The sequence below is a fragment of the Saccostrea cucullata genome, unplaced genomic scaffold (assembly GCF_032062105.1).
Source record: "Saccostrea cucullata isolate Sc308-1 unplaced genomic scaffold, CSIRO_AGI_Scuc_v1 ctg837, whole genome shotgun sequence".
In the NCBI taxonomy this organism is placed as follows: Eukaryota; Metazoa; Mollusca; class Bivalvia; order Ostreida; family Ostreidae; genus Saccostrea; species Saccostrea cuccullata.
In genome coordinates, this window is record NW_026929710.1 from 165,818 (window position 1) to 190,415 (window position 24,598).

The 24,598-nt window shown below is 36.8% G+C and overlaps 1 protein-coding gene across 1 annotated transcript; it reads left to right on the plus strand.

Annotated features, from left to right (window-relative positions):
* Positions 1–534: 534 nt before the first annotated feature.
* On the plus strand, positions 535–4,285 carry LOC134281945 (IgGFc-binding protein-like). Its single transcript, XM_062764382.1, has 6 exons — positions 535–1,764; positions 2,026–2,125; positions 2,994–3,044; positions 3,236–3,424; positions 3,787–3,960; positions 4,092–4,285. Exons 1-6 carry the CDS (start codon positions 535–537, stop codon positions 4,283–4,285), a joined length of 1,938 nt encoding a protein of 645 aa, XP_062620366.1.
* The last annotated feature ends 20,313 nt before the right edge of the window (positions 4,286–24,598 follow it).

Consider the following 24,598-nt stretch of genomic DNA (forward strand, 5'->3'; position numbering starts at 1 on the left):
AACACGGCATGCAAAATGCTAAGAGCTTTAAATGAATAAAAAGGCTATTTATTAGATTGCGAACCTAGCTTTAAAAGCGAAGTTTTAAATACTAAAAAGTATGAAATCATGACAAATGACATGTTTGTGGAAAATTCTTTTGGCAAAAATTATTTTGTGTTAAAAAAAAATCTATAGATTTCAAGGGATTTAGAGCCTACATGTAAGTTATGATAATCCTGAATAGCATGTCTAACTTGGATTCAGGCATCCCAATCGACTTTACGTAGCGGATTTACCGAACCTCAAACATGTTTACGGTAGAAGGGGTCCTTGATCTAGAATTATCAATGTTTTTCTTAAGCCAAATGTCAATTTTTTTAAATATAAAACTTTTATCTTTCTCTGGGTAATCTTTAATTAATCTGCAGTAAATTTCATAGTATCAGAAAACGTTATTTTTTTTAAGCTCATAAATAAAAATAAATAAATTGATTAATTAAATTAATTGTAGGGGCCCCGGATAATAGAGGAAAAGAATTTGTAATAGGCTTCATGGAAAACATTGCCTTAAGCATCAAGGTGGAATTATTCGTGACGACATCACGCACAAGACCAGTGTCTGTCAAAGTTGACACGCCGAAATCAACCAGTCCGAGGATTTCAGAAAGTTTTAGCGTGGTTGCTGGACAGGTCAAACAGCTATTCTTCGATCCAAAAATCCGAATGTCTGGAAGCTCGAAATCCAACAAGGGAATCCGAATTGTTGCCTCTGATGAAGTTGTCGTTTATGGTGTTAACAAGGAGAGGTACTCCTGCGACGGGTTTGTTGCTCTGCCCATTGACGTATTATCAGAGGAATATTACGTAGTCGCGTGGTATCCTCCCAGCTATCAGTGCGAATTGCTTGTAGTTGGCGCGTACGACGGAACAAAAGTTAGTGTTAAGGTTGGAGAACATGTGGGAAGTCGGTACATTTATTACAACAGAAAAAGGTATTACAAAGGTAACACGGTCTCTGAAACCCTCAATAAATACGACACGTGGCAAGTAGTAATGACTGGAGATCTGACCGGGTCCTACGTTAAGTCATCCCGCCCAGTGGCAGTTTTCTCCGGAAACAAGAAGACACGAATAGGAAGGGGAAGTTCCTCTGACCATCTGGTGGAACAGATGACACCAGTGAAGACATGGGGTAAGGAGTTTGCCACCGTCCCCATTCCACTAAGAACTGTTGGGGACTATTTTAAATTTATTGCCAGTGAGGACAACACGAAAGTGACCATATCTGGTGGGTACCGCTCCTCTTTCACCATCTCCCGAAAGGGGCAAATGGTGCAGAAGTTGATCTCCTCCAAGGCGTATTGTCTGGTGAAGGCATCCAAACCCATCCTAGTGGTCCAGTTTGTTCAATCTCAGCAGAGCTCCCGGGAGCAGTCTGATCCAGCCATGATGATTATTCCGCCAATGGAACAGTTCGGAGCAGACTACACTTTCTCCACACCAAAGTACTCCCTTGGGTCTTACAACAATTACTTCATGTTCATCGTGAAAAAGAGCGAATACAAAGGTCTGCGGCTGGATGGTAAAGCATTCCCCTCCAATACGCGATATAATACTATATCCGGCACGGACCTTGTAGGTGGCTACATTTCGGTAAAGGAAGGTTCCCACACAGTTCGTCACACCTCGCCAATTTCCATCTTTGGAGGTTTCCTGTACGGACAGGCTAACTATGAAACCTACGGCTTCACCACAGGAATGCGAATGGCTAATGTCAATGCTGTATGTACACAAACATATTTAGATGAAGTGCACCCCCATGCTTCTACCTTTATTGCTAGTTTTGCTGCTGTACTTAGTTTTCTTAATGATATTAATTGGTTAATCAAATACTGGAACATAAGTAGAAAACAACAAAGCATATTAAATACAACAAATACAACTCAATATATACTACTCTTAAGTCTGTATCATTGTGACTGCGCTAAATAAAAGCACGAATAAAATTGTTTTGATTCTCGTGATCCTTATAAATTTTTGTAGGTGTGTATCAAAACGCCGACTAGAGTTGGAGACGGTATTGACAACGATTGCGACGGAAAGATCGACGAAGAACTATGTACTCCTGAAAATAGGAGAGCGGGTAGGTATATCAGAAAGTTTTGTGCACTCTTGAAAAAAGAGAAAGGGTGGGTAAATCAGAGAGTGTGATCGTGCACTTCTGAAAAAAAGATCAAGGGAAGGTATATCAGAGAAAGTAATTGTGGACACCCGAAAAGATTTTTTTACACTGGACGGTTATGCAAGAAATACGTATCTGTAAATGGTTAGGATTTGGATGGAGTCAACACATGTATAGGTATGGCAGCGAGAGCTGCTTGGAAACATTTGATGGGAGGAAACCGTGCAAAGGAAATTAAGTATAGTTCACAAGATACCGATCATAAAGAAAGAATGGAAAAGATAATGAAGGAAAAAACAGGATTTTGATAAAAAGTTTAAAAAACAGAATAGAAAAGTGACGAATTAGTGTAAATGACATGGAAAGACGTTGGAAAAAGAGAAATCAAACGTAAAGGACAGTGGGGATCTAGTGAAAAAACCCTTTATGATCGCTGAAATGGAAAGTGAAAGCAAAGAATAAATAAATCTTAAATTCGGTTCATTAAAAGTGACATGAAAAAAGAACCGTTACGATTAGTAAAGAAGAAAGTGCTAGCTATTAAGTCACAATTGAGTAATACAAGGAAAATGAAATTATTAAGGACGAAGAAATGAACAGAAAAGAGACGAAAGAGTGAAAAACATTGAGTAGGATAGTTATTATTGTAGACTTTGGTTGCACTAACAAGCGTAAGGATATAAAAGATAAAATTGTGTTATGATGTACGAATGTCCTCCGCAACAATTTGTGAAAAGGACAAGGGTACAGTAAAGAGATCATATAAAACTTTTTTAAAAGGATAATAATGACATTCAGGAGGTTATTTTGGACAATTCTTCTGTTTTAGATGATGACAGAGACGGTAGATTTGACGAAGATTGTGCCACACCCCCTCCAAGTAAGAACAAAAATACACTATTGCAAAATTTTAATCCATCAAAAATACATGTATAATTACATTAAAAAAATCTATATACAAATCAAATCTTAATTTTCTGCTAATCTACTTACATGTAGACGTAGCATATAAACTTTCCACAAATCACTGTTTAAAACAAGACCATATATTGCTGATTTTGTTCCTCCCAGTTGACGGGAAGTGGGGATCCTGGGGTTCCTACGGCTCCTGCTCCTTAAAGTGTATGTCGTCCTCCTCCAGCCGGGGATTGAAAACCAGGAAGCGGCCCTGTAACAATCCCGCGCCTGCGTATGACGGCAAACAGTGTGTCGGAAGTGAAACCTCCACTATAAGTTGTACCGTCTCTACATACTGCCCAGGTAACCTCTTTTACTTTCACCGTTGCCTCAAACAATTCTCTATTGCTAGCTGTTATCAGAAAATCCAATACACTACAACTAGGACTAGTAACACTTCTACATGTCAGTATATACTGTGAAGCAACTATTGTTCGCGTCATCTTTTATTCGCAATTCGTCAGTTTGAAATCAATCCGCAACAATTGATTTTCTCGATGGAGGAAACATTTTCTACAAATTTCAAACAAACTAAATGGTTTGCAGCGATAAATACTGGCGATTTAATGTAGGTCGCAAAATTTGCGATTATTTCTAGCGCGCAAATAAAAGTTAGGTAACAGTATTATGTTAAGCAATAGTAAGAGTTATATATACATCAACAGTGAACGGTAACTGGGGTTCCTGGGGAAGGTGGTCGACCTCCTGCTCTAAGACCTGTGGAACAGGGGTGCAGACCAGAGTTCGTCCCTGCAACAATCCATCCCCCAAATATGGCGGGAAAACGTGCTCTGGAACCTCCACTTCAACCAAATCCTGCATCACAAAGTACTGTCCAGGTCAGTAACTATCGATATATGTTTCAAGATTTTGCTTTCCTTCCAATATTCAATAACAATGTCCAAATTGAACAGTAAATATTTTTTTTATTTTAAATATCTAATTATAAGATTTAAAACAACTTTTTCAGTAAATGGTGGCTGGGGTAGCTGGTACTCCTGGGCAAGCTGTTCTAAGAACTGCGGAGGAGGAACCCAGTCCAGATACCGATACTGTAACAGACCCTCCCCTAAATATGGCGGGAAATGTATCGGGGACTCCAGATCCACACGCTCCTGTAACACCCAGGGATGTCCAGGTGATGATCGGGTTTCCCATTACTAGGAAATGGTGTATCTAAACCTTAGAAGCTAATGATGTTGACTATAATCCTGGCATGAGGTCTTTCGATACATGTTTCCCATTCCAAAGCAAAAATATCTATTTTCTTCCTTAATTTTTTTATATAAATTTATTTGGCAGAAAAAAATTAAAATAAAATTATTTGTGATGAAATACTAGTAATCGAAAGATCTCTTTGAATATTCTCGGTAAAACAAGGCTATTACCAGTTCACGAATGTTTGCAATAGAACGATTCAAAGATTTCTTAGATGCATAAACAAAAAAAAAAAAAAAGAATTTCACGAAATTTATCATTCAATCATAAATCAATCAAATCAATTTAACAATAACTTCTCATTGATCAGTGAACGGGGCCTGGAGTAAATGGGGATCCTGGTCGTCCTGCACCAAGACCTGTGGTAGAGGACTGAAGACAAGGAGGAGATCCTGTAACAACCCTGCTCCTAAAAATGGAGGGAAAAGCTGTAGTGGATCCTCGTCCTACTCCTACTCCTGTAACACACAGTCCTGTCCGAGTAAGTTATCGATACATGTGTAATTCTACTGTACACTGTACACATAATCGTGTCCAGTGCAAGTAAGATATTGATATATGTGTAGTTCTACGCCTGTTCCACAAAATCCTGTCCAAGTAAGTTATTTTAGATAACTATATATATTTATGTGAATATACGCTTCAACACATATATCAATCCAAGTTATCTGTTGTTGCTAGAAATTTTCCACAACAAAAAAGGTGATGACGATTTCTATTTGTTGACAGTTGACGGAGGCTGGGGGTCTTGGGGTTCCTGGGGAAGTTGTGACAAGAGTTGCGGGGGAGGTACATCTAAGCGCTATAGGAGCTGTTCCAAACCCTACCCTCGGTATGGTGGAAAGACCTGTTCTGGATCATCTTACCTCTCACGAAGCTGTAACACGGGGGCCTGTCCAAGTATGAATCAACGATTTCATCTATGTTTTTTGAAATTAAACCATTATGTTATAATAAAGAAGTGTCTCGATATTGAGATAATCCACCGTCATTAATACAATAGTTTTGACTTCTACCATTCTCATTTGCTTCAACATTCCTAATATCATAGCATCATATATTTACTCAACATGATAATTTCCACTTAAAAGTTAACGGCGGCTGGACAAAATGGGGATCTTGGGGTTCCTGCTCTACGACTTGTGGTTATGGACGTTCGTACCGGAAGCGATCTTGCACAAACCCAACTCCAAAATATGGCGGCAAGACTTGTTCCGGCAGCTCCTCTTACTATAAATACTGTAGACTGGTGACATATTGTCCCGGTAAGTATTGAGTGATCAACTTAAATCTGTGTATATTTTACTTTGTTCTTGCAAATTCAATTAATTCATTTTTGAGATGCTTTTTGCCGAACGTTTCATTTTTCAATACAGTGTTTTCCAAGTTCCTTTCTGAAAACATTAAGCGGCGATCTTTATAAATTGATATTTTTCTTCATTCCTGTTGCCTCGTGCTTTATAAGTTGAATTCTAAACTCAAAAACAGAATTCGTTTCATCGGTTGCAAGACGCCAGTGAATTTATTGGTTGAGGATAGGATAGGCATGGAGTTTTAATTCTCCCTATATACCTCGCGGCATACCAGTCAAGTTATCAAAGAGGAGAAGAGCTTCTTTTTTGCAATGCCAATATCGTGAGATTTACATAGGGAATTTTTCGGTTCCAGTGGACGGAGGCTGGGGACGATGGGGATCCTGGTCTAAGTGCACCAAGTCCTGCGGGGGAGGATCCCAAACCCGATCCCGATCCTGTAGCAGTCCTTATCCCAAATACGGAGGAAAGTGCGTCGGAAACTCAAGTGACAAGCGCTCCTGTGGAACATCTTCATGTGCAAGTACGTAAATTGTCAAAAGCTCGATCACTAAAAATGAGTTATGAGAGTTACGTAAGGTATTCGAAATTTAATTTTTATATGAAGGAAACCAAGTTATCAATTTAATTGGCTGATGTCCATCCGAATCACAACGATCTACATGCGTACACACAAATTTTAAAGCAGAAACAAAACCTGATCTTTCCTTTATCGTTAATAATGTTTCAGGAGTTTGTCTTTGATTTTCAGTAAACGGCGGCTGGTCTAAATGGGGATCGTGGGGCTCCTGTTCAAAACCCTGTGGAACTGGAAAGAAAGCGCGCACGCGTACTTGTACTAATCCTACACCAAAATATGGCGGCAAAACGTGCTCTGGATCATCCTCCGATGGAGCATATTGTAATACCCAAGCCTGTCCAGGTTAGTCAAGTGTTCTTTTCAAACATTGGAACTATATAACTATTTGTTGATCATACTCGTTATTAATAATATACAGTAATACATGTCATACTGAATATACACATATGAAGTATGATCAATGGAAAAAATCAGCTCGAATAAAGTCATTAATATATGTTATATAACATTTTTAAACATCATCTGTGTATTCATCATGTTATTTAATTGTACACATGTACGTTGACATATTTCCAAAATTCTTCTCCTGAGAGTGAAATGTTTTCAGTATGCTGATAACCTTTGTTACAAATTTTAGGAATTTTCATCCTCAATTAAAATATATATTCCTCTGTATATCAAATGAACAAATCGTAAACGTTATTCTCGACTTTTTAATTTTTGTTTACGTTTTTACTGCCTCTGTGAATTTCGAACCCGACGCATTTAATATGCAGAATGATCGCACGCGAGGGAACATAACTGTGTTCGGGGGGGGCAACATAACTGTTTCCGGTGGAACATAACTGTATCCGGCGTGATTCGGCAGTTTTTCAGGGCATATGGATAAAAATATTATATTTGTGATATAATGGGAAAACTTCTTCAAAAATGTTATATAACTATTTGTTGATCATACTTGTTTTCAATAATATACAGTAATACATGTCATACTGAGTATATACATATGAAGTATGATAAACAAAAATAATTTAGATTATCGTTTTCAAATTTCCATGTACAAAATTTGTAAAAAGTTGTTATTTAATTTTACATGCAATTGTATTTTTACTTCTCTGATGAGTGTAAAACGTTTGTTATTAAACATGAATAAAAAGAAACTGCATTAAGTTTAAAATATATAACTAGTAAATAAACTTTAATTATTTTTATTCATTCATAGTTTTTGTTACCTTTTACTATCTTTTCCAAAAGTCCATGGTGGATGGGACGATTGGTCTACGTGGACGCGCTGTTCTCGTGCTTGTGGAGGCGGAAGTCAGACCCGTGAGAGATCATGCACAAAACCAACACCGAGATACGGCGGAAAGAAATGTTCCGGAAGCGAGGATGATAAAAGAAGTTGCAACACTCATAACTGCGCATGTACGATGGCTCTGTAAACAAAAATAATTTAGAGTATCTTATTTCAAATTTCCATGTACAAAATTTCTAAAAAGTTGTTAATGCCTAAACATGCAATTGTATTATTTACATGTATGATGTACGTGTAAAACGTTTGTTATTAAACATGAATAAAAAGATAAATAAGTATCTAAAAAAACTGAAATAAACTTGGATTCGTTTTTGAATTCATTCAATATTGATAAAACAATTGTAATTATAATGTTGAATAGATAATGCTTTAATTATAACTATAACATACTCATTCCTTTTTTTACCGTGGTTTCAGTCGTTCAAAGATTTAGGGAGAATATGGATCTGTAGGATATAAATATATGAATTTGATGCTGAAAAGGGGGTACCTGTTCTATCACAACGATACCAACTGAGCTGATATGGGGGTGGACATCATGATCAGCGATTTTTTAAAATTAACACTCGTGATCCGACAGTGACATAAACATAACATTCCCGTCTGTCAGTCCTGTTTATCTCCTTTTCATTCATTCATTTTTTATTTCCGGTTTCTTGTAATCATAATTTAGCTAAAACGGAGTAGAAGTATCTGTTTTCATTGTTTTTACAAATAGTCAAGAAAGTAGTTCTGATTGAAAAATTCATCGAAGTGTAAACTTTTTCTTGAATTTGTTCTCGTCCAATCAAAACACAGGGAATCAATAAATAAAATTAAGATTGGAATTATTCAATATTGATAAAACAATTGTAATTATAATGTTGAATAGATAGTGCTTTAATTATAACTATAACACACAGTGGTTTCTGCCGGAAAGTAAGGTGGGGCACCTGTTTTTTGGTATTACCGACCCCGCCCCTATATGAAAATGCAACACACAGGCCATGTATTTATATGTAAATGTAGAGAGAAAAAGAAGAGGGGTTTCACCCCTTTAGTTTTGACAGTGTTGGCAAAAATAAATTTATTTGAACTATATAGCTAAAAATTGTGATGAAGAAATCTAAATCACTATTTTTTTTTGTTTTAGAATTTTCTTTGAAACGGAAAAACAATGTGAAAATATTGAGAATTCAAAAATGAAGTAACAAAGTACTTTCTTAAATGAATGAAAAGTTGCTTCCTTGGTTCACGTTACGAAGAAGATTAAAAGAAATAATGTTTGACAAGAATGCGTTTTACTCCGTATTCTAAGGACACCAATAGATAATATAATAGGCTCCGTATGAAATAAATAAATATTCATGGGCTTGGTGCTCGTCTATATAAACAGGATAAATTAAGCCACTTTTATATCTATATGAAAAATGCCCAACACCCAAACCGTGTTTGAAGCGATATATTTGTTGGCAACTTACGTAAATAAGAAGAGATACTCAAAAGGACTACATGACTTGACAAAATCAGATTCAATAGGTTTTGCAAATACAGTGAACGACATATCATTTTGAGACATGTTTGATTTTTTTCTAAATAGTTGACGGGGGTTACACCAAATGGTCTTCCTGGTCCAAGTGCTCAACAGCCTGTGGGGGCGGATCTAGTACAAGGTCCCGCTCCTGTACAAGCCCCGCCCCCCAGTTTGGCGGCAAATCGTGTTCTGGTGCAGCTGGCGAGAAGAAAAACTGCAACACCCACAACTGCCCAGGTAAGGAATATTAATTACGATTCTAATTGCACGTGCAAATATTTAAACTATCATTTTATAATTACGACGTTTGTTGTTGAATTTTATTACGATATTTTATAGTACACGGCGCCTTTACTTTGTGGTCCTCATGGACGAAATGCTCACAGGCTTGTGGAGGTGGAAGCAGATCTCGATCCCGATCCTGCACAAACCCCGCCCCACAATATGGCGGAAGATCCTGTTCCGGTGATACTGACGAGAAAGAGGATTGTAACACTAAACCTTGTCCAAGTAAGACTATATTAAAGCGCTGAAATCTCCTACGACAGAAAGTGAAAAAATAATTTCATCTTAACTTATTCATCTTACTTTTGCATGGTAAACGAATTTCTGCAACTTTGGAAAGAATGAAATTCGTTTATGAAGTGAAATTTTTTCTGGTCTTTAAACAGTTGATGGAGGCTATACCACATGGACTTCCTGGACCACGTGTTCTGTCACGTGTGGAGGTGGTTCGCAGAAAAGAGGCCGATCTTGTACAAACCCGGCCCCTCAATATGGCGGAGCTGATTGTTCCGGGGCTCCGTCTGAAAAACAAAACTGTAACACACAACATTGCCCAAGTACGCTATAACTTAATTCATTTCTATCGCCTCTTTAAAAATGTTCAGGATTTCTGAGAAAAAAAAGAATTCACATATAATGCTGTAATATATGAATTCCTGAAAAATATATATTGAAAAAGGAAATTCCGATGTCTAAAGTTTTATGAAACTTGTCCTTGCCAGTTGATGGAAAATACAGAACATGGACCGGATGGAGCAGCTGTTCTAAAACTTGCGGAGGCGGATCAAGGAGTAGGATCCGCAGCTGTGAAGATCCCAAACACGGCGGGAAACCCTGCTCCGGTCCCACTTCAGAGAAAGAGGACTGCAACACGCAGAACTGTCCAAGTAAGAAAGAGCCCTGTTAACTATAAGTTAGAGAAAAGTTTACGAGAACTGAGACATAAAAATTTCAGGCTTTTTGAAATTTGTTCCCTATCAAGATAAAAATATACAGTAACCTTATCTGAAATATTTTCTGTTTTGTTTATTGTCTGTTCACGTTAAACATAAAAGTCATATTGATGTAGATAATTTGCAATCAGTTGTAAAACATGTTTCGTTAGCAGTGTTAAAGGTAAACATTTATATCTTTCTCTTCCAGTTGATGGAGCCTTCACATTATGGTCTCAGTGGGACAGGTGTTCGGTCACGTGCGGGGGAGGTACACAGAAACGAGGCCGAACTTGTACAAATCCCGCGCCTCAATATGGCGGCGCTGATTGTTCCGGTAATAAAGCAGACGAGAGGGACTGTAATACCAATCCCTGTCCAAGTAAGTATGCATGTACCTCTGAAGGAAAGACAAAGAGTTATGTTTCATGGCTCGGTAACAAGGCCCATAAACAATTATATACTATACATATATTGCATGATAGTGAGGGAAATATGAAAAAGAGTTACGTTTTATGGCGGGAATTATTTATTATAACAAGCAAAACCTTTGAAATAAACATAACTTTCATGCTCTCAAATTCACTTTCATTTTGAACAAAACATTACTAAAACTCTTTGGTCAACACACATCATTAATTTTATATACAGGTTATTGTAGTATTTATTGGCGGGAAAATTTTGTGTTTTAGTTTTGTTTTGATAATATATCAGATAACGCGTTGTTTAGAATATTTATAATGAGGTATAATAATAGTATTTATTGGCGTTTTGTGTTTTAGTGTTTTAATATATTTAGCATTGGATTTCTTTTAAAAAGTCAAAATATATCATGTATATCTGAAATTCTATCTTAATTCTATCAAAATAAATAAAACTGATTTGAACTGTTGCTGTCAGTTGATGGCGGTTTCTCTCGCTGGAGTAAGTGGACAACGTGTTCAGTGACTTGCGGGGGTGGATCCCAATCACGTGAACGCACCTGTACTAACCCCGCCCCTCAATATGGCGGAAAAGACTGCACAGGGGACTTAACTGAGGATCAAAGCTGTAATACACAAAATTGTCCAAGTAAGTTATTTTACTTTTCTTAAATCATTTATTTATCATTTTAAAATCAAATATATTTGGAATTTTTATTGTAATACATTCAGGCATGAAAATTATGCAAATAAGGGTTTGGCAACGCGTGCTAAATTTCAATGCTCTGTTTATATCTTTACGAAAACCCTGCATCTAAAAATAGGGACAATCATTAACTACTGAGATACTTGTAAAGACCAATTGAAGATATTTTTTTGGGATATCATTTGTAACTCTTTTTCTCTGTATCAGTATATCCGGGACTTATATAATTCATAATACTAAATATAGAATATAACTACTTACAATTAAAGTTGATGGCGGATACACGGATTGGACAACGTGGTCGTCATGTTCAAACACGTGTGGGGGCGGATCACAGGAAAGAAAACGCTCCTGTTCTAACCCCGCTCCTCAATATGGCGGCGCTCAGTGTTCCGGAGCACCTGCCGAAAAACAGACATGTAACACTCAGGAATGCCCAAGTAAGTTCATTTTTTTAATATATCCATTTAGGTACTTGAGTAATATGAGAATAGGCTTGTTTTATGCTATCGTTGGTACAGTGTACATGTAATAAAGGTATGTATAATCAGCTAGGTGTACATAGATCTACACAAAAATATTTCTCATGGACCACTTTCAGTTGATGGTGCTTTTACGGACTGGAGTAGGTGGTCCACGTGTTCAGTCACGTGTGGCGGTGGTACCCAGTCCAGGGATAGGACGTGTTCTAACCCAGCACCACAATACGGTGGTGCTGACTGTACCGGCCCGAAATCACAGGACCAAAATTGTAACACACAGAACTGTCCGAGTAAGTGGTACACGATCAATTCGTGTGATGTTTTCAATTACAGTAAAATTATTTTCAAAATCTGTTGGGAAGTATAATCAGATGTGTACATAGAGGCAATTTATGACGATGATGATTAATATGTTTGTTCTGTGTATATCTATAAGCACTTCGTACTATGTACAAACATCCCCATATAAACAATTTATGACTATGAATAATGTATTTATTAATTTATTACGGAAAACATTAATAAATTTTGTTCCCTCCAAAATGTTTTAATTTAAGTTTTTATTTTTAACAGATACTTTGTTCAATATACATACAGGTGTTATCATTCTGTTAAAAAAATATATCACCTACTGTATCCAGCTTTGAATAATACCCATTGTTATCTCCTCAAAACATTATATGGATTGTCTGTAGTTGATGGCGAGTGGGCGACTTGGAGTAAGTGGGATACCTGTACAGTCACCTGCGGTGGTGGAACTCAGACACGTACACGTGCATGCTCCAACCCCGCCCCTCAGTATGGCGGCGCTTCCTGTTCAGGAACGTCATCTGACACGCAGAACTGTAACACACAAAACTGTCCGAGTGAGTAAATATATATTTTGCACATGTATTTATGCATTTACATCTCGTATCACTACTTATGAAGATTAATTTTTATGTTTTGTTACATGTGTTATTCAAAAAGTTCTAAAACAATTTTCAGTCGATGGTGCGTTTGCTGATTGGTCGACCTGGGGAGTTTGCAGCGCCACTTGTGGTGGAGGAACACAGACACGTGACCGCACTTGCACCAATCCATCACCGCAATATGGCGGCGCTGATTGTGCCGGCAGCAAACAAGACTCACAGGATTGTAACACACAAAACTGTCCAAGTAAGACAAAAACCTAAGTAGGTTGGTTCTGGATAATAGATTGAAAACTAGTATGATGAATATAAGACTAATAGCACAGATGCATTGGATTAATTAGAATTTAATACATGTCAATCATTTAAATCGAATCTATTTGTAAACTGTAAACTGTACTCATCTGGAATATCTTCACAATCAATGTATGAGGATCACCTATATTATTTATTTCGTTTCTACCTAAAGTTGATGGTGGTTTGTCCCTTTGGAGTTCTTGGAGCACGTGTACCGCGGCATGTGATGGCGGCACACAGGATCGAACACGCACGTGCACAAATCCCGCCCCACAGTATGGCGGGAAATCATGCACGGGGTCAACCTCAGAATCTCAGAGCTGTAACACCCAACCTTGTGTCGGTAAGTTTTGTTTTCAAATCTTTTTCAGCAAGAACTTTGAAAAGTGAATATTTACACGAAGGGCACATGTATTCAGTTCAAGACTGGTTTCTTCAGGACTGCTTTTTTGACATGTATATTGAGGCAGAGATAAAGAATTTATTTTCATGTTTATAGATGAATAACTCGAGTGTGTTTTCACTGAGAATATTTTAATTTTTCTGATTAAATGCATGGATAAATGATTGCCATATGAACTAAAAAATTGGAAAGAAACATTCAATCTCATATCTATTGTCTGTTGTTGCCGTCGCTGTATTTCTATAGTAGTATACACTGCAGCATATTTATAATGTAGGCATTTGCTACAAAGTTGATTTTTTAAGCAAAAACCTTTCTGTTTTCAAAGTGAATGGTGGATGGGCTAGCTGGGGACCTTGGGGCACGTGTTCCGTCACGTGTGGTGGCGGTAAACATTCCCGAGCCCGAACCTGTACCAATCCTACACCAGTTAACGGAGGTCTCGATTGTCCCGGAGATTCCAGCGAATTAGGGGATTGTAATAATCAAGCCTGCCCGGTTCCAGTCGCCGGACAATATGTGCAAGTTAGTTAGTTTATTAACGATACCTGAATATTTTATTTCATGGCTATGTTTTTATAAATCGTCATCTACATAATTATGTAGATATATACAGCAGCTCTGACTTCGATAATCAAAATCGTCATAGCTCCTTCTATATAACAATATGTGATTTGTATTTCAATGATGTTTATTTATTTATTTAGACATTTTTACGTCATATTTTTGAGAACTTTTATATTTTCCTATACGTGCATTTTTAGGGTATAAAAATGTTAAATTTAAAAAAGAACCTGGTGTTGGATTTTTTCCGCACTTATTATTCATAACTTCTTATTAAGCTCTGTCCAGCTGGTTGGTTTACCTGTGAATCAGGCGGCATCACGTGTATAGACGCCTCCTTCAAATGTGACTGCTCCAATGACTGTGACGATGGAAGTGACGAATCAGAGACGTACGCTTCCTGCCCCGCCGGGTTCAAGGACACTTGCAAAGCCGGGTCAGGTGAGTGTTTAATGACGCAATAACAACTTACACTATGAAATAATGCAATCAGTTGAACATGTACTAATAATACATGGTTATCGAAAATAAGTTCGAAGCTTATAAAGAGCGTTACTGTAATGGCAGTGAAAACACATTTAATTGAATGTGTCTTTTTCAGCTCGAGTTTTCTCGTCTCCACTGATATTGCTGGCTACTCTTCTCAGTGTAGTGTTTGCTTACTTCATTCACTAGAAGGATAGATGGAGTCCGGACCCCGGCTAACAAATACCAAAAATGCATCTTCATTTCACTTACCAAAAAATAAATGAATCTTTTACAGATGGATTCCTGTTTTCATATGTTTCATTATTATTGTGTTAAATTTTTCGAAAATAGTGTATTTAATTTCTGTGTGAATCATTTATATTCATTAAACGCAGCAAATTTGAAAACTAGATTGTTTTGTATTCTTTTTGTTGCTAAAAAATTGAAATAGCAAAAGTCAAGGACAAATATTTACTTGAGATTAGGTTTATAAAGAATAAAAATGAGTGTGTCTGGTATCGAGACGAGGAAGGACTGGCTGTCTCATCAAATTTCTATTTTGGTTATGGCTTTATGACAATCAGTTTGTTTAAGATGTATGGTTTTCAGTTTTTGTATTTGACAAAGATAGAGGGTTATTTGTTGGTCTGCCCCGACCTTAAAATATTTCTTTGATTCTTCAATCCTTGATTGATAGTTCTGAAAATGATAAATACAATTCAATTGAAATCACACATTGCTATCTTTATTGGTTGATGAATACTTTGACGAATGCTATTCAAAATACTGTCTACAAAGGTGTCGGAACGGGGGGGGGGGGGGGGGGGGCTAGGACGGGCTTAGCCCCCCCCCCCCCCCCACTTTTTTTGTGCAAAAATAGATATTACATACGCATTGAGAGTTGGGATTTACCTTTTTTAGCTCACCTGAGCCGAAGGCTCAAGTGAGCTTTTCTGATCACATTTTGTCCGTCGTCCGTCCGTCTGTCCGTCCGTCTGTCTAGCCGTCCGTCCGTCCGTCTGTAAACTTTTCACATTTTCGACTTCTTCTCAAGAACCAATGGGCCAATTTTAACCAAACTTGGTACAAAGCATCCTTGGCTGAAGAGGAGTTTAAATTGTAAAAATGAAGGGCCAAGTCTCCTTACAAGGGGAGATAATCAAGAAAAAACAAAAATAGGGTGGGGTCACAAAAAAATCTTCTTCTCAAGAACCACTGGGCCAGGAAAGCTGAAACTTATGTGGAAGCATCCTTGGGTAGTGTAGATATTAAATTGTAAAAATCATGACCCCTGGGGGTTGGGCGGGGCCACAATAGGGAATCCAAGTTTTACATACTGATAGAAATATGTAGAACAAATCTTTAAAAATCTTCTTCTCAAGAACCACAGGGCCAGGAAAGCTGAAACTTATGTGGAAGCATCCTTGGGTAGTGTAGATATTAAATTGTTAAAATCTTGACCCCCGGGGGTAGGGCGGGGCCACAATAGGGAATCCAAGTTTTACATAGAAATATATAGAACAAATCTTTAAAAATCTTCTTCTCAAGAACCACTGGGCCAGGAAAGCTGATACTTATGTGGAAGAATCCTTAGGTAGTGTAGATATTAAATTGTAAAAATCATGACCCCGGGGGGTAGGGCGGGGCCACAATAGGGAATCCAAGTTTTACATAGAAATATATAGAACAAATCTTTAAAAATCTTCTTCTCAAGAACAACAGGGCCAGGAAAGCTGAAACTTATGTGGAAGCATCTTTGGGTAGTGTAGATATTAAATTGTAAAAATCATGACCCCCGGGGGTAAGGCGGGGCAACAATAGGGGATCCCAGTTTTACATAGAAATATATAGAACAAATCTTTAAAAATCTTCTTCTCAAGAACTACTGGGCCAGGAACACTGAAACTTATGTGGAAGCATCCTTGGATAGTGTAGATATTAAATTGTTAAAAAAATTATGTTTTGTTACATGTGTTATTCAAAAAGTTCTAAAACAATTTTCAGTCGATGGTGCGTTTGCTGATTGGTCGACCTGGGGAGTTTGCAGCGCCACTTGTGGTGGAGGAACACAGACACGTGACCGCACTTGCACCAATCCATCACCGCAATATGGCGGCGCTGATTGTGCCGGCAGCAAACAAGACTCACAGGATTGTAACACACAAAACTGTCCAAGTAAGACAAAAACCTAAGTAGGTTGGTTCTGGATAATAGATTGAAAACTAGTATGATGAATATAAGACTAATAGCACAGATGCATTGGATTAATTAGAATTTAATACATGTCAATCATTTAAATCGAATCTATTTGTAAACTGTAAACTGTACTCATCTGAAATATTTTCACAATCAATGTATGAGGATCATCTATTTTATTTATTTCGTTTCTACCTAAAGTTGATGGCGGTTTGTCACTTTGGAGTTCTTGGAGCACGTGTACTGCAGCGTGTGATGGTGGTACACAGGATCGAACACGCACGTGCACAAATCCCGCCCCACAGTTTGGCGGGAAATCATGCACGGGGTCAACCTCAGAATCTCAGAGCTGTAACACTCAACCTTGTGTCGGTAAGTTTTGTTTTCAAATCTTTTTCAGCAAGAGTTTTGAAAAATGAATATCAACTTAAAGGGCACATGTATTCAGTTCATCCCCTACTTTATTCACAGATATATTGAGGCAGAGATAAAGAATTTATTTTCATGTTTATAGATGAATAACTCGAGTGTATTTTCACTGAGAATATCTAACTTTTCTGATTAAATGCATGAATAAATGATTGCCATATGAACTAATAAATGGGAAAGAAACATTTAATCTCATATTGATGTCTGTTGTTGCCGTCGCTGTATTTCTATAGTAGTATACACTGCAGCATATTCACAATGTAGGCATTTGCTACAAAGTTGATTTTTGAAGCGAAAACCTTTCTGCTTTCAAAGTGAATGGCGGATGGGCTAGCTGGGGACCTTGGGGCACGTGTTCCGTCACGTGTGGTGGCGGTAAACATTCCCGAGCCCGAACCTGTACCAACCCTACACCAGTGAACGGAGGACTCGATTGTACCGGAGATTCCAGCGAATTAGGCGATTGTAATAATCAAGCCTGCCCGGTTCCAGTCGCCGGACAATATGTGCAAGTTAGTTAGTTTATTAACGATACCTGAATATTTTATTTCATGGCTATGTTTTTATAAATCGTGATCTACATATGTAGATATATACAGCAGCTCTGACTTCGATAATCAAAATCGTCATAGCTCCTTCTATATAACAATATGTGATTTGTATTTCAATGATGTTTATTTATTTATTTATTTATTTTGAAAAGACATTTTTACGTCATATTTTTGAAAACTTTTATATTTTCCTATACATGCATTTTTAGGGTATAAAAATGTTAAATTTAAAAAAGGACCTGGTGTTGGATTTTTTCCGCACTTATTATTCATAACTTATTATTAAGCTCTGTCCAGCTGGTTGGTTTACCTGTGAATCAGGCGGTATCACGTGTATAGACGCCTCCTTCAAATGTGACTGCTCCAATGACTGTGACGATGGAAGTGACGAATCAGAGACGTACGCTTCCTGCCCCGCCGGGTTCAAGGACACTTGCAAAGCCGGGTCAGGTGAGTGTTTAATGACGCAATAACAACTTACACTATGAAATAATGCAATCAGTTGAACATGTACTAATAATACATGGTTATCGAAAATAAGTTCGAAGCTTATAAAGAGCGTTACTGTAATGGCAGTGAAAACACATTTAATTGAATGTGTCTTTTTCAGCTCGAGTTTTCTCGTCTCCACTGATATTGCTGGCTACTCTTCTCAGTGTAGTGTTTGCTTACTTCATTCACTAGAAGGATAGATGGAGTCCGGACCCCGGCTAACAAATACCAAAAATGCATCTTCATTTCACTTACCAAAAAATAAATGAATCTTTTACAGATGGATTCCTGTTTTCATATGTTCATTATTATTGTGTTAAATTTTTCGAAAATAGTGTATTTAATTTCTGTGTGAATCATTTATATTCATTAAACGCAGCAAATTTGAAAACTAGATTGTTTTGTATTCTTTTTGTTGCTAAAAAATTGAAATAGCAAAAGTCAAGGACAAATATTTACTTGAGATTAGGTTTATAAAGAATAAAAATGAGTGTGTCTGGTATCGAGACGAGGAAGGACTGGCTGTCTCATCAAATTTCTATTTTGGTTATGGCTTTATGACAATCAGTTTGTTTAAGATGTATGGTTTTCAGTTTTTGTATTTGACAAAGATAGAGGGTTATTTGTTGGTCTGCCCCGACCTTAAAATATTTCTTTGATTCTTCAATCCTTGATTGATAGTTCTGAAAATGATAAATAAATTCAATTGAAATCACACATTGCTATCTTTATTGGTTGATGAATACTTTGACGAATGCTATTCAAAATACTGTCAACAAAGGTGTCGGAACCAGGTTGGGGTGGGGGGCTAGGACGGGCTTAGCCCCCCCCCCCACTTTTTTTGTGCAAAAATAGATATTACATACGCATTGAGAGTTGGGATTTACCTTTTTTAGCTCACCTGAGCCGAAGGCTCAAGTGAGCTTTTCTGATCACATTTTGTCCGTCGTCCGTCCGTCGTGCTGTCCGTCCGTCTGTCCGTCCGTCTGTCTAGCCGTCCGTCCGTCCGTCTGTAAACTTTTCACATTTTCGACTTCTTCTCAAGAACCAATGGGCCAATTTTAACCAAACTTGGTACAAAGCATCCTTGGCTGAAGAGGAGTTTAAATTGTAAAAATGAAGGGCCAAGTCTCCTTACAAGGGGAGATAATCAAGAAAAAACAAAAATAGGGTGGGGTCACAAAAAAATCTTCTTCTCAAGAACCACTGGGCCAGGAAAGCTGAAACTTATGTGGAAGCATCCTTGGGTAGTGTAGATATTAAATTGTAAAAATCATGACCCCTGGGGGTTGGGCGGGGCCACAATAGGGAATCCAAGTTTTACATACTGATAGAAATATGTAGAACAAATCTTTAAAAATCTTCTTCTCAAGAACCACAGGGCCAGGAAAGCTGAAACTTATGTGGAAGCATCCTTGGGTAGTGTAGATATTAAATTGTTAAAATCTTGACCCCCGGGGGTAGGGCGGGGCCACAATAGGGAATCCAAGTTTTACATAGAAATATATAGAACAAATCTTTAAAAATCTAATTCTCAAGAACCACTGGGCCAGGAAAGCTGATACTTATGTGGAAGAATCCTTAGGTAGTGTAGATATTAAATTGTAAAAATCATGACCCCGGGGGGTAGGGCGGGGCCACAATAGGGAATCCAAGTTTTACATAGAAATATATAGAACAAATCTTTAAAAATCTTCTTCTCAAGAACAACAGGGCCAGGAAAGCTGAAACTTATGTGGAAGCATCTTTGGGTAGTGTAGATATTAAATTGTAAAAATCATGACCCCCGGGGGTAAGGCGGGGCAACAATAGGGGATCCCAGTTTTACATAGAAATATATAGAACAAATCTTTAAAAATCTTCTTCTCAAGAACTACTGGGCCAGGAACACTGAAACTTATGTGGAAGCATCCTTGGATAGTGTAGATATTAAATTGTTAAAATCATGACCCCTCGGGGGTAGGGTGGGGCCACAATAGGGAATCCAAGTTTTACATAGAAATATATAGAACAAATCTTTAAAAATCTTCTTCTCAAGAACCACTGGGCCAGGAACTCTGAAACTTATGTGGAAGCATCCTTGGGTAGTGTAGATGTTCAATTGTTAAAATCATGACCCCCGGGGGTAGGGTAGGGCGGGGCCACAATAGGGAATCTAAGTTTTACATAGAAATATATAGAACAAATCTTTAAAAATCTTCTTCTCAAGAACACCTGGGCCAGGAACGCTGAAACTTATGTGGAAGCATCCTTGGGTAGTGTAGATATTAAATTGTTAAAATCTTGACCACAGGGGTTAGGACGGGGCCACAATAGGGAATCCAAGTTTTACATAGAAATATATAGATAAAATCTTTAAAGATCTTCTTCTCAAGAACCACTGGGCCAGGAATGCTGAAACTTATGTGGAAGCATCCTTGGATAGTGTAGATATTAAATTCTTAAAATCATGACCCCTGGTGGTAGGGTGGGGCCACAATAGGGAATCCAAGTTTTACATAGAAATATATAGAACAAATCTTTAAAAATCTTCTTCTCAAGAACCACTGGGCCAGGAAAGCTGAAATTTTATGTGGAAGCTTCCTTGGGTAGTGTAGATTCTAAAGTTTTGAAATAAAAAAGGGAAGGGGGTTGTTGGGCATGATAGGTACAGCAAGAGCGGGAATCTGGTAAAGATCTGCATCACCCAAGTTACTCAGGTGAGCGATGTGGCCCATGGGCCTCTTGTTTGTTGGTTTACCCCCCCTTTTCGATTAGCCCCCCTTTCAATTTGCTTCCAAAGCCCATGGTCTATAGTTAAGCGGATATTTAATAGCCTTTTTATACATGTGCACTAATGTAAGACAGAACAGTAAACTTGTTACCTTCTACCATCAGCTCGTATATCCACATTGTCTGAGAGAGGTACGAACGAAAACTCTGCAAAGGGTATTGTAAAATTGTGACAAGCTAAGTGTGACGAACTCGGATAACAAAGCACTAAGTTATTTCTAAGCAATATATATATATGTTTATTCACCAATCAAGGGCCCACAGGGGGCATGAACAATTATTACAAAATGATAACATTGATTACAATTCTATATTAAGGATAATGTAACATGACTTGTGATTAAGTTTGACATTGAGAAGTGCATCACCACACTGGATCAAAAGCATAGAAACCATAGAATGATAAAAGAAAACACAATAAAATAAAAATGATAGATATAAGGTAAATTAAAAAAAAAAAAAAAAAAAAAAAATCTTGTAGTAATGACAGTACTCTAATATAAAACTAGTGCATCTTGAATACAAAGGGCACCAGGGGATGATACCTCTACACAGCCAGTCTGGCAAACCTGTACCCTAAGTATTGAAGATGGTCATTCAAAAAAAAAAAATCATTTAAGTATTAACAGAAATAGTAATTTCAATTAATAAGTACTTAGCATATAATTAGAAACTTAATGCAAACTAATCTCTTGGAGTTAGTTCAATAGATATTTGACATATGCATACCCACATACACAAACACACACTTACTGTTACACAAATCCATGCATACAAAAATAATAATTTATATACAAATATATGTATGTATAGTATATATTATAAACATACACTTATTGTTACACATATCCATGCATACAAAAATAATAATTTACACACAAATATATGTATATATATAAACAAATGGTACTATCCTGTATAAATGTAAATCTGTGATCTTGAAGGTAGCATACAATTAATGTAAAGAAAAGGTAACTTGGATACAGAGGGTACCAGGGGACGATGCCTCTGCACAGCCGATTATACTGGCAAACCCGTACTCTAAGTATTCAAGACACCCATTTTCTGACTGATTCTGTACATTCAAGAAGGGAATGAGGGGACACATTAAATTTCAAAAAAAAAAAAAAAAAAAAAAAAAAAAAAAAAAAAACAAACAAACAAACCAGGTTTACTAATACTTTTCATACTTCAGCTCTCATAATCATTTTACTGACTTGAATCAGTATTTGCACATCCTCATTAGTCATGAGCCAATTTAACTTATTTTCACTGTCCAAGTTGTGGAAATTCTTACAGGAATTGTTTATTAATTCATACAAGACTTTTCTTTCATCCTTAATGTGATTACATGAAAAGAGAAAATGTTTCTCATCATCAACTGTTTTGTTATTGCATCTATTGCAGTGTCTTTCTTCTCTAGGAATACCTATATATCGACCCCTTTCAATATTAAGTCTGTGAGCTGATATGCGAAAACGAGTAAAACTTCTCCTCTGCTCAAAATTCTTAATTAAATTAAGATACTTTTCTTGACCAAAATTTTGTTTGAAAGTGCTATAGCATCTCAGCTTTTTATCAGAGTGTGATTTAAGTTGAGAATTCCACTCTTGTATATAATATCTAAATAAACAATCTTTAAGTTCACGTTTGAATTTGTGCATTTTGACTGAAGTTAAATCACGAATACCCTCGATATTGGTAATAAGAAAATTAATGGAGCTGTACCAAGAAGGGATGTTTTTCTCAAACAATGATTTGGATTCACAATATGCATCTTTTAAAATTGGGAAAGAATGGCCTAGATTTTCAAGCCTATACCAGTACCTTATCATTGATCTTACAATGTCAAAGTGCAGGGGAAATCTACCTAAATCAGACAATACAGCAAAATTAGTTGCAGTTTTATGCACACCTAGTACTGATTTACAAAATTTCAAGTGGAGTTTTTCACAGAATAAGTTGGAGTATATTTTATCAATAGTACAATTGGGTATGCTATTTTTTTTTGTAAATGGATTAAAACAACCCCAAACTTCAGATGCATACAATAAAATAGGTTTAATTGTATGGTCAAAAATATGAATAGTGGTTTTAACCTCAGGATTCAGGGAAATGAAATTTTTCCTGAGTTTAAAAAATGATTTTAATGCTTTTTGATAAAGCTGCTTTTGAGCAAAGGAGAAAGAACCCGAAGAACAAAATGTCACACCTAGATATTTGTATTCAGACACACATTCCAGTTCGACATCATCGAGGTAAAATTTTGTTTTGGAGAGTCTACCTGCTTTGTTAAAAACAACTATCTTTGTTTTAGATGTATTTACACAGAGACACCAATCGTTACAGTATTGCTGTAGAATATTAAGTTCTTGTTGTAAACCTTCCGCTGTGGAGGAGAGTAGAATTATGTCATCAGCATACATCAAACATTTAACTGAATTTGAATTTAAATAAACAGGGTCAGTAGCTGAGTTCAGGTAATCTGGAAGATCATTAATAAAAATTTTAAATAAATTGGGACTGAGATTGTCACCTTGCTTCACTCCCAAAGTTATTGGGAAAAGTTAGTAATCTTATTATCGACTCTGACACAGGATTTACTTGATGTATACATACTTTTCACTACTTCATAAAAATTTGTTCCTACCCCTATTTTGAGGAGTTTAATTTTGATTCCTGTGTGTATAACAGTATCAAAGGCTTTTTGAAAATCAACAAAGCAGGCATATACTCTACCATCTTTAGTATTACAGTACTTATCAATAATTGTCTTGAGTATATACATATGGTCTGATGTTCTTGCTTTTCGAGTGAAGCCGATCTGATAATCACTTATTATGATGTTTTTCTAAAAATTTATCAAGTCGAATGTCTAGTATTTTATTGAATAACTTTCCTATTGCATTTGTAACTGTAATGCCCCGATAGTTGTTTGGATCAGAACTATCATTACTTTTATAAATAGGAATAATGTACCCAGAAGACCAAGGTTTTGGATAATATCCAAATGTAAGGCAACAGTTGAATATTTTATAGAGACATGGTAGTAAAAAAGTTTGACTACATTTGATCATATGGTTTGAAATATTGTCAAGACCTGGGGCTTTTCCATTTTTTAATTTTGAGATAGCATTTGAAATTTCTGCTACAGATATATGATTATCAAGTTCACTAAAACATTTACTTTTTTCCAGATTGGTAAGAATATTATCAAGCTGTGCCAGACGTTGAGCATACTTGGGTTTTGGTTGGTTTAGATTTTGGAAGTGAGAGACCCAGGTGTTTGGATCGATTGCATCCGAGCTGTTCGTGTTTTCAGTACCTTGCAGCTTATCAATAAGATTCCAATAAGATTTTGGGTTTTCTTCATGTAGAGTTTCTAACTGTTTTAGCAGAGATTGTTTATACTGTCTGCATTTGTATTTCCTTGTTTTGGTATATTCTCTATACAGTTTGTAATAGTGATTTCTGACAGCGGGATCTTTGGGGTATTTAGTATATATTTTTGCGTAGCTAAATAGATTTCTTCTCATAGAATTCAAGTCTGAATCAAACCATTTTTTATGGTTTTTGTTTGTCTTTTTGCATTTTTTTTTGCATTTTCTAAGGGACTTATCTGCAGTAT

Excerpts from the sequence above, each read along its gene's own strand:
- LOC134281945 (XM_062764382.1), top strand. The coding sequence starts at position 535 with ATGGAAAACATTGCCTTAAGCATCAAGGTGGAATTATTCGTGACGACA. Across the intron at positions 3,045-3,235 it reads TTGTGCCACACCCCCTCCAA|TTGACGGGAAGTGGGGATCC; the intron begins GTAAGAACAAAA and ends TGTTCCTCCCAG. Across the intron at positions 3,961-4,091 it reads CATCACAAAGTACTGTCCAG|TAAATGGTGGCTGGGGTAGC; the intron begins GTCAGTAACTAT and ends CAACTTTTTCAG.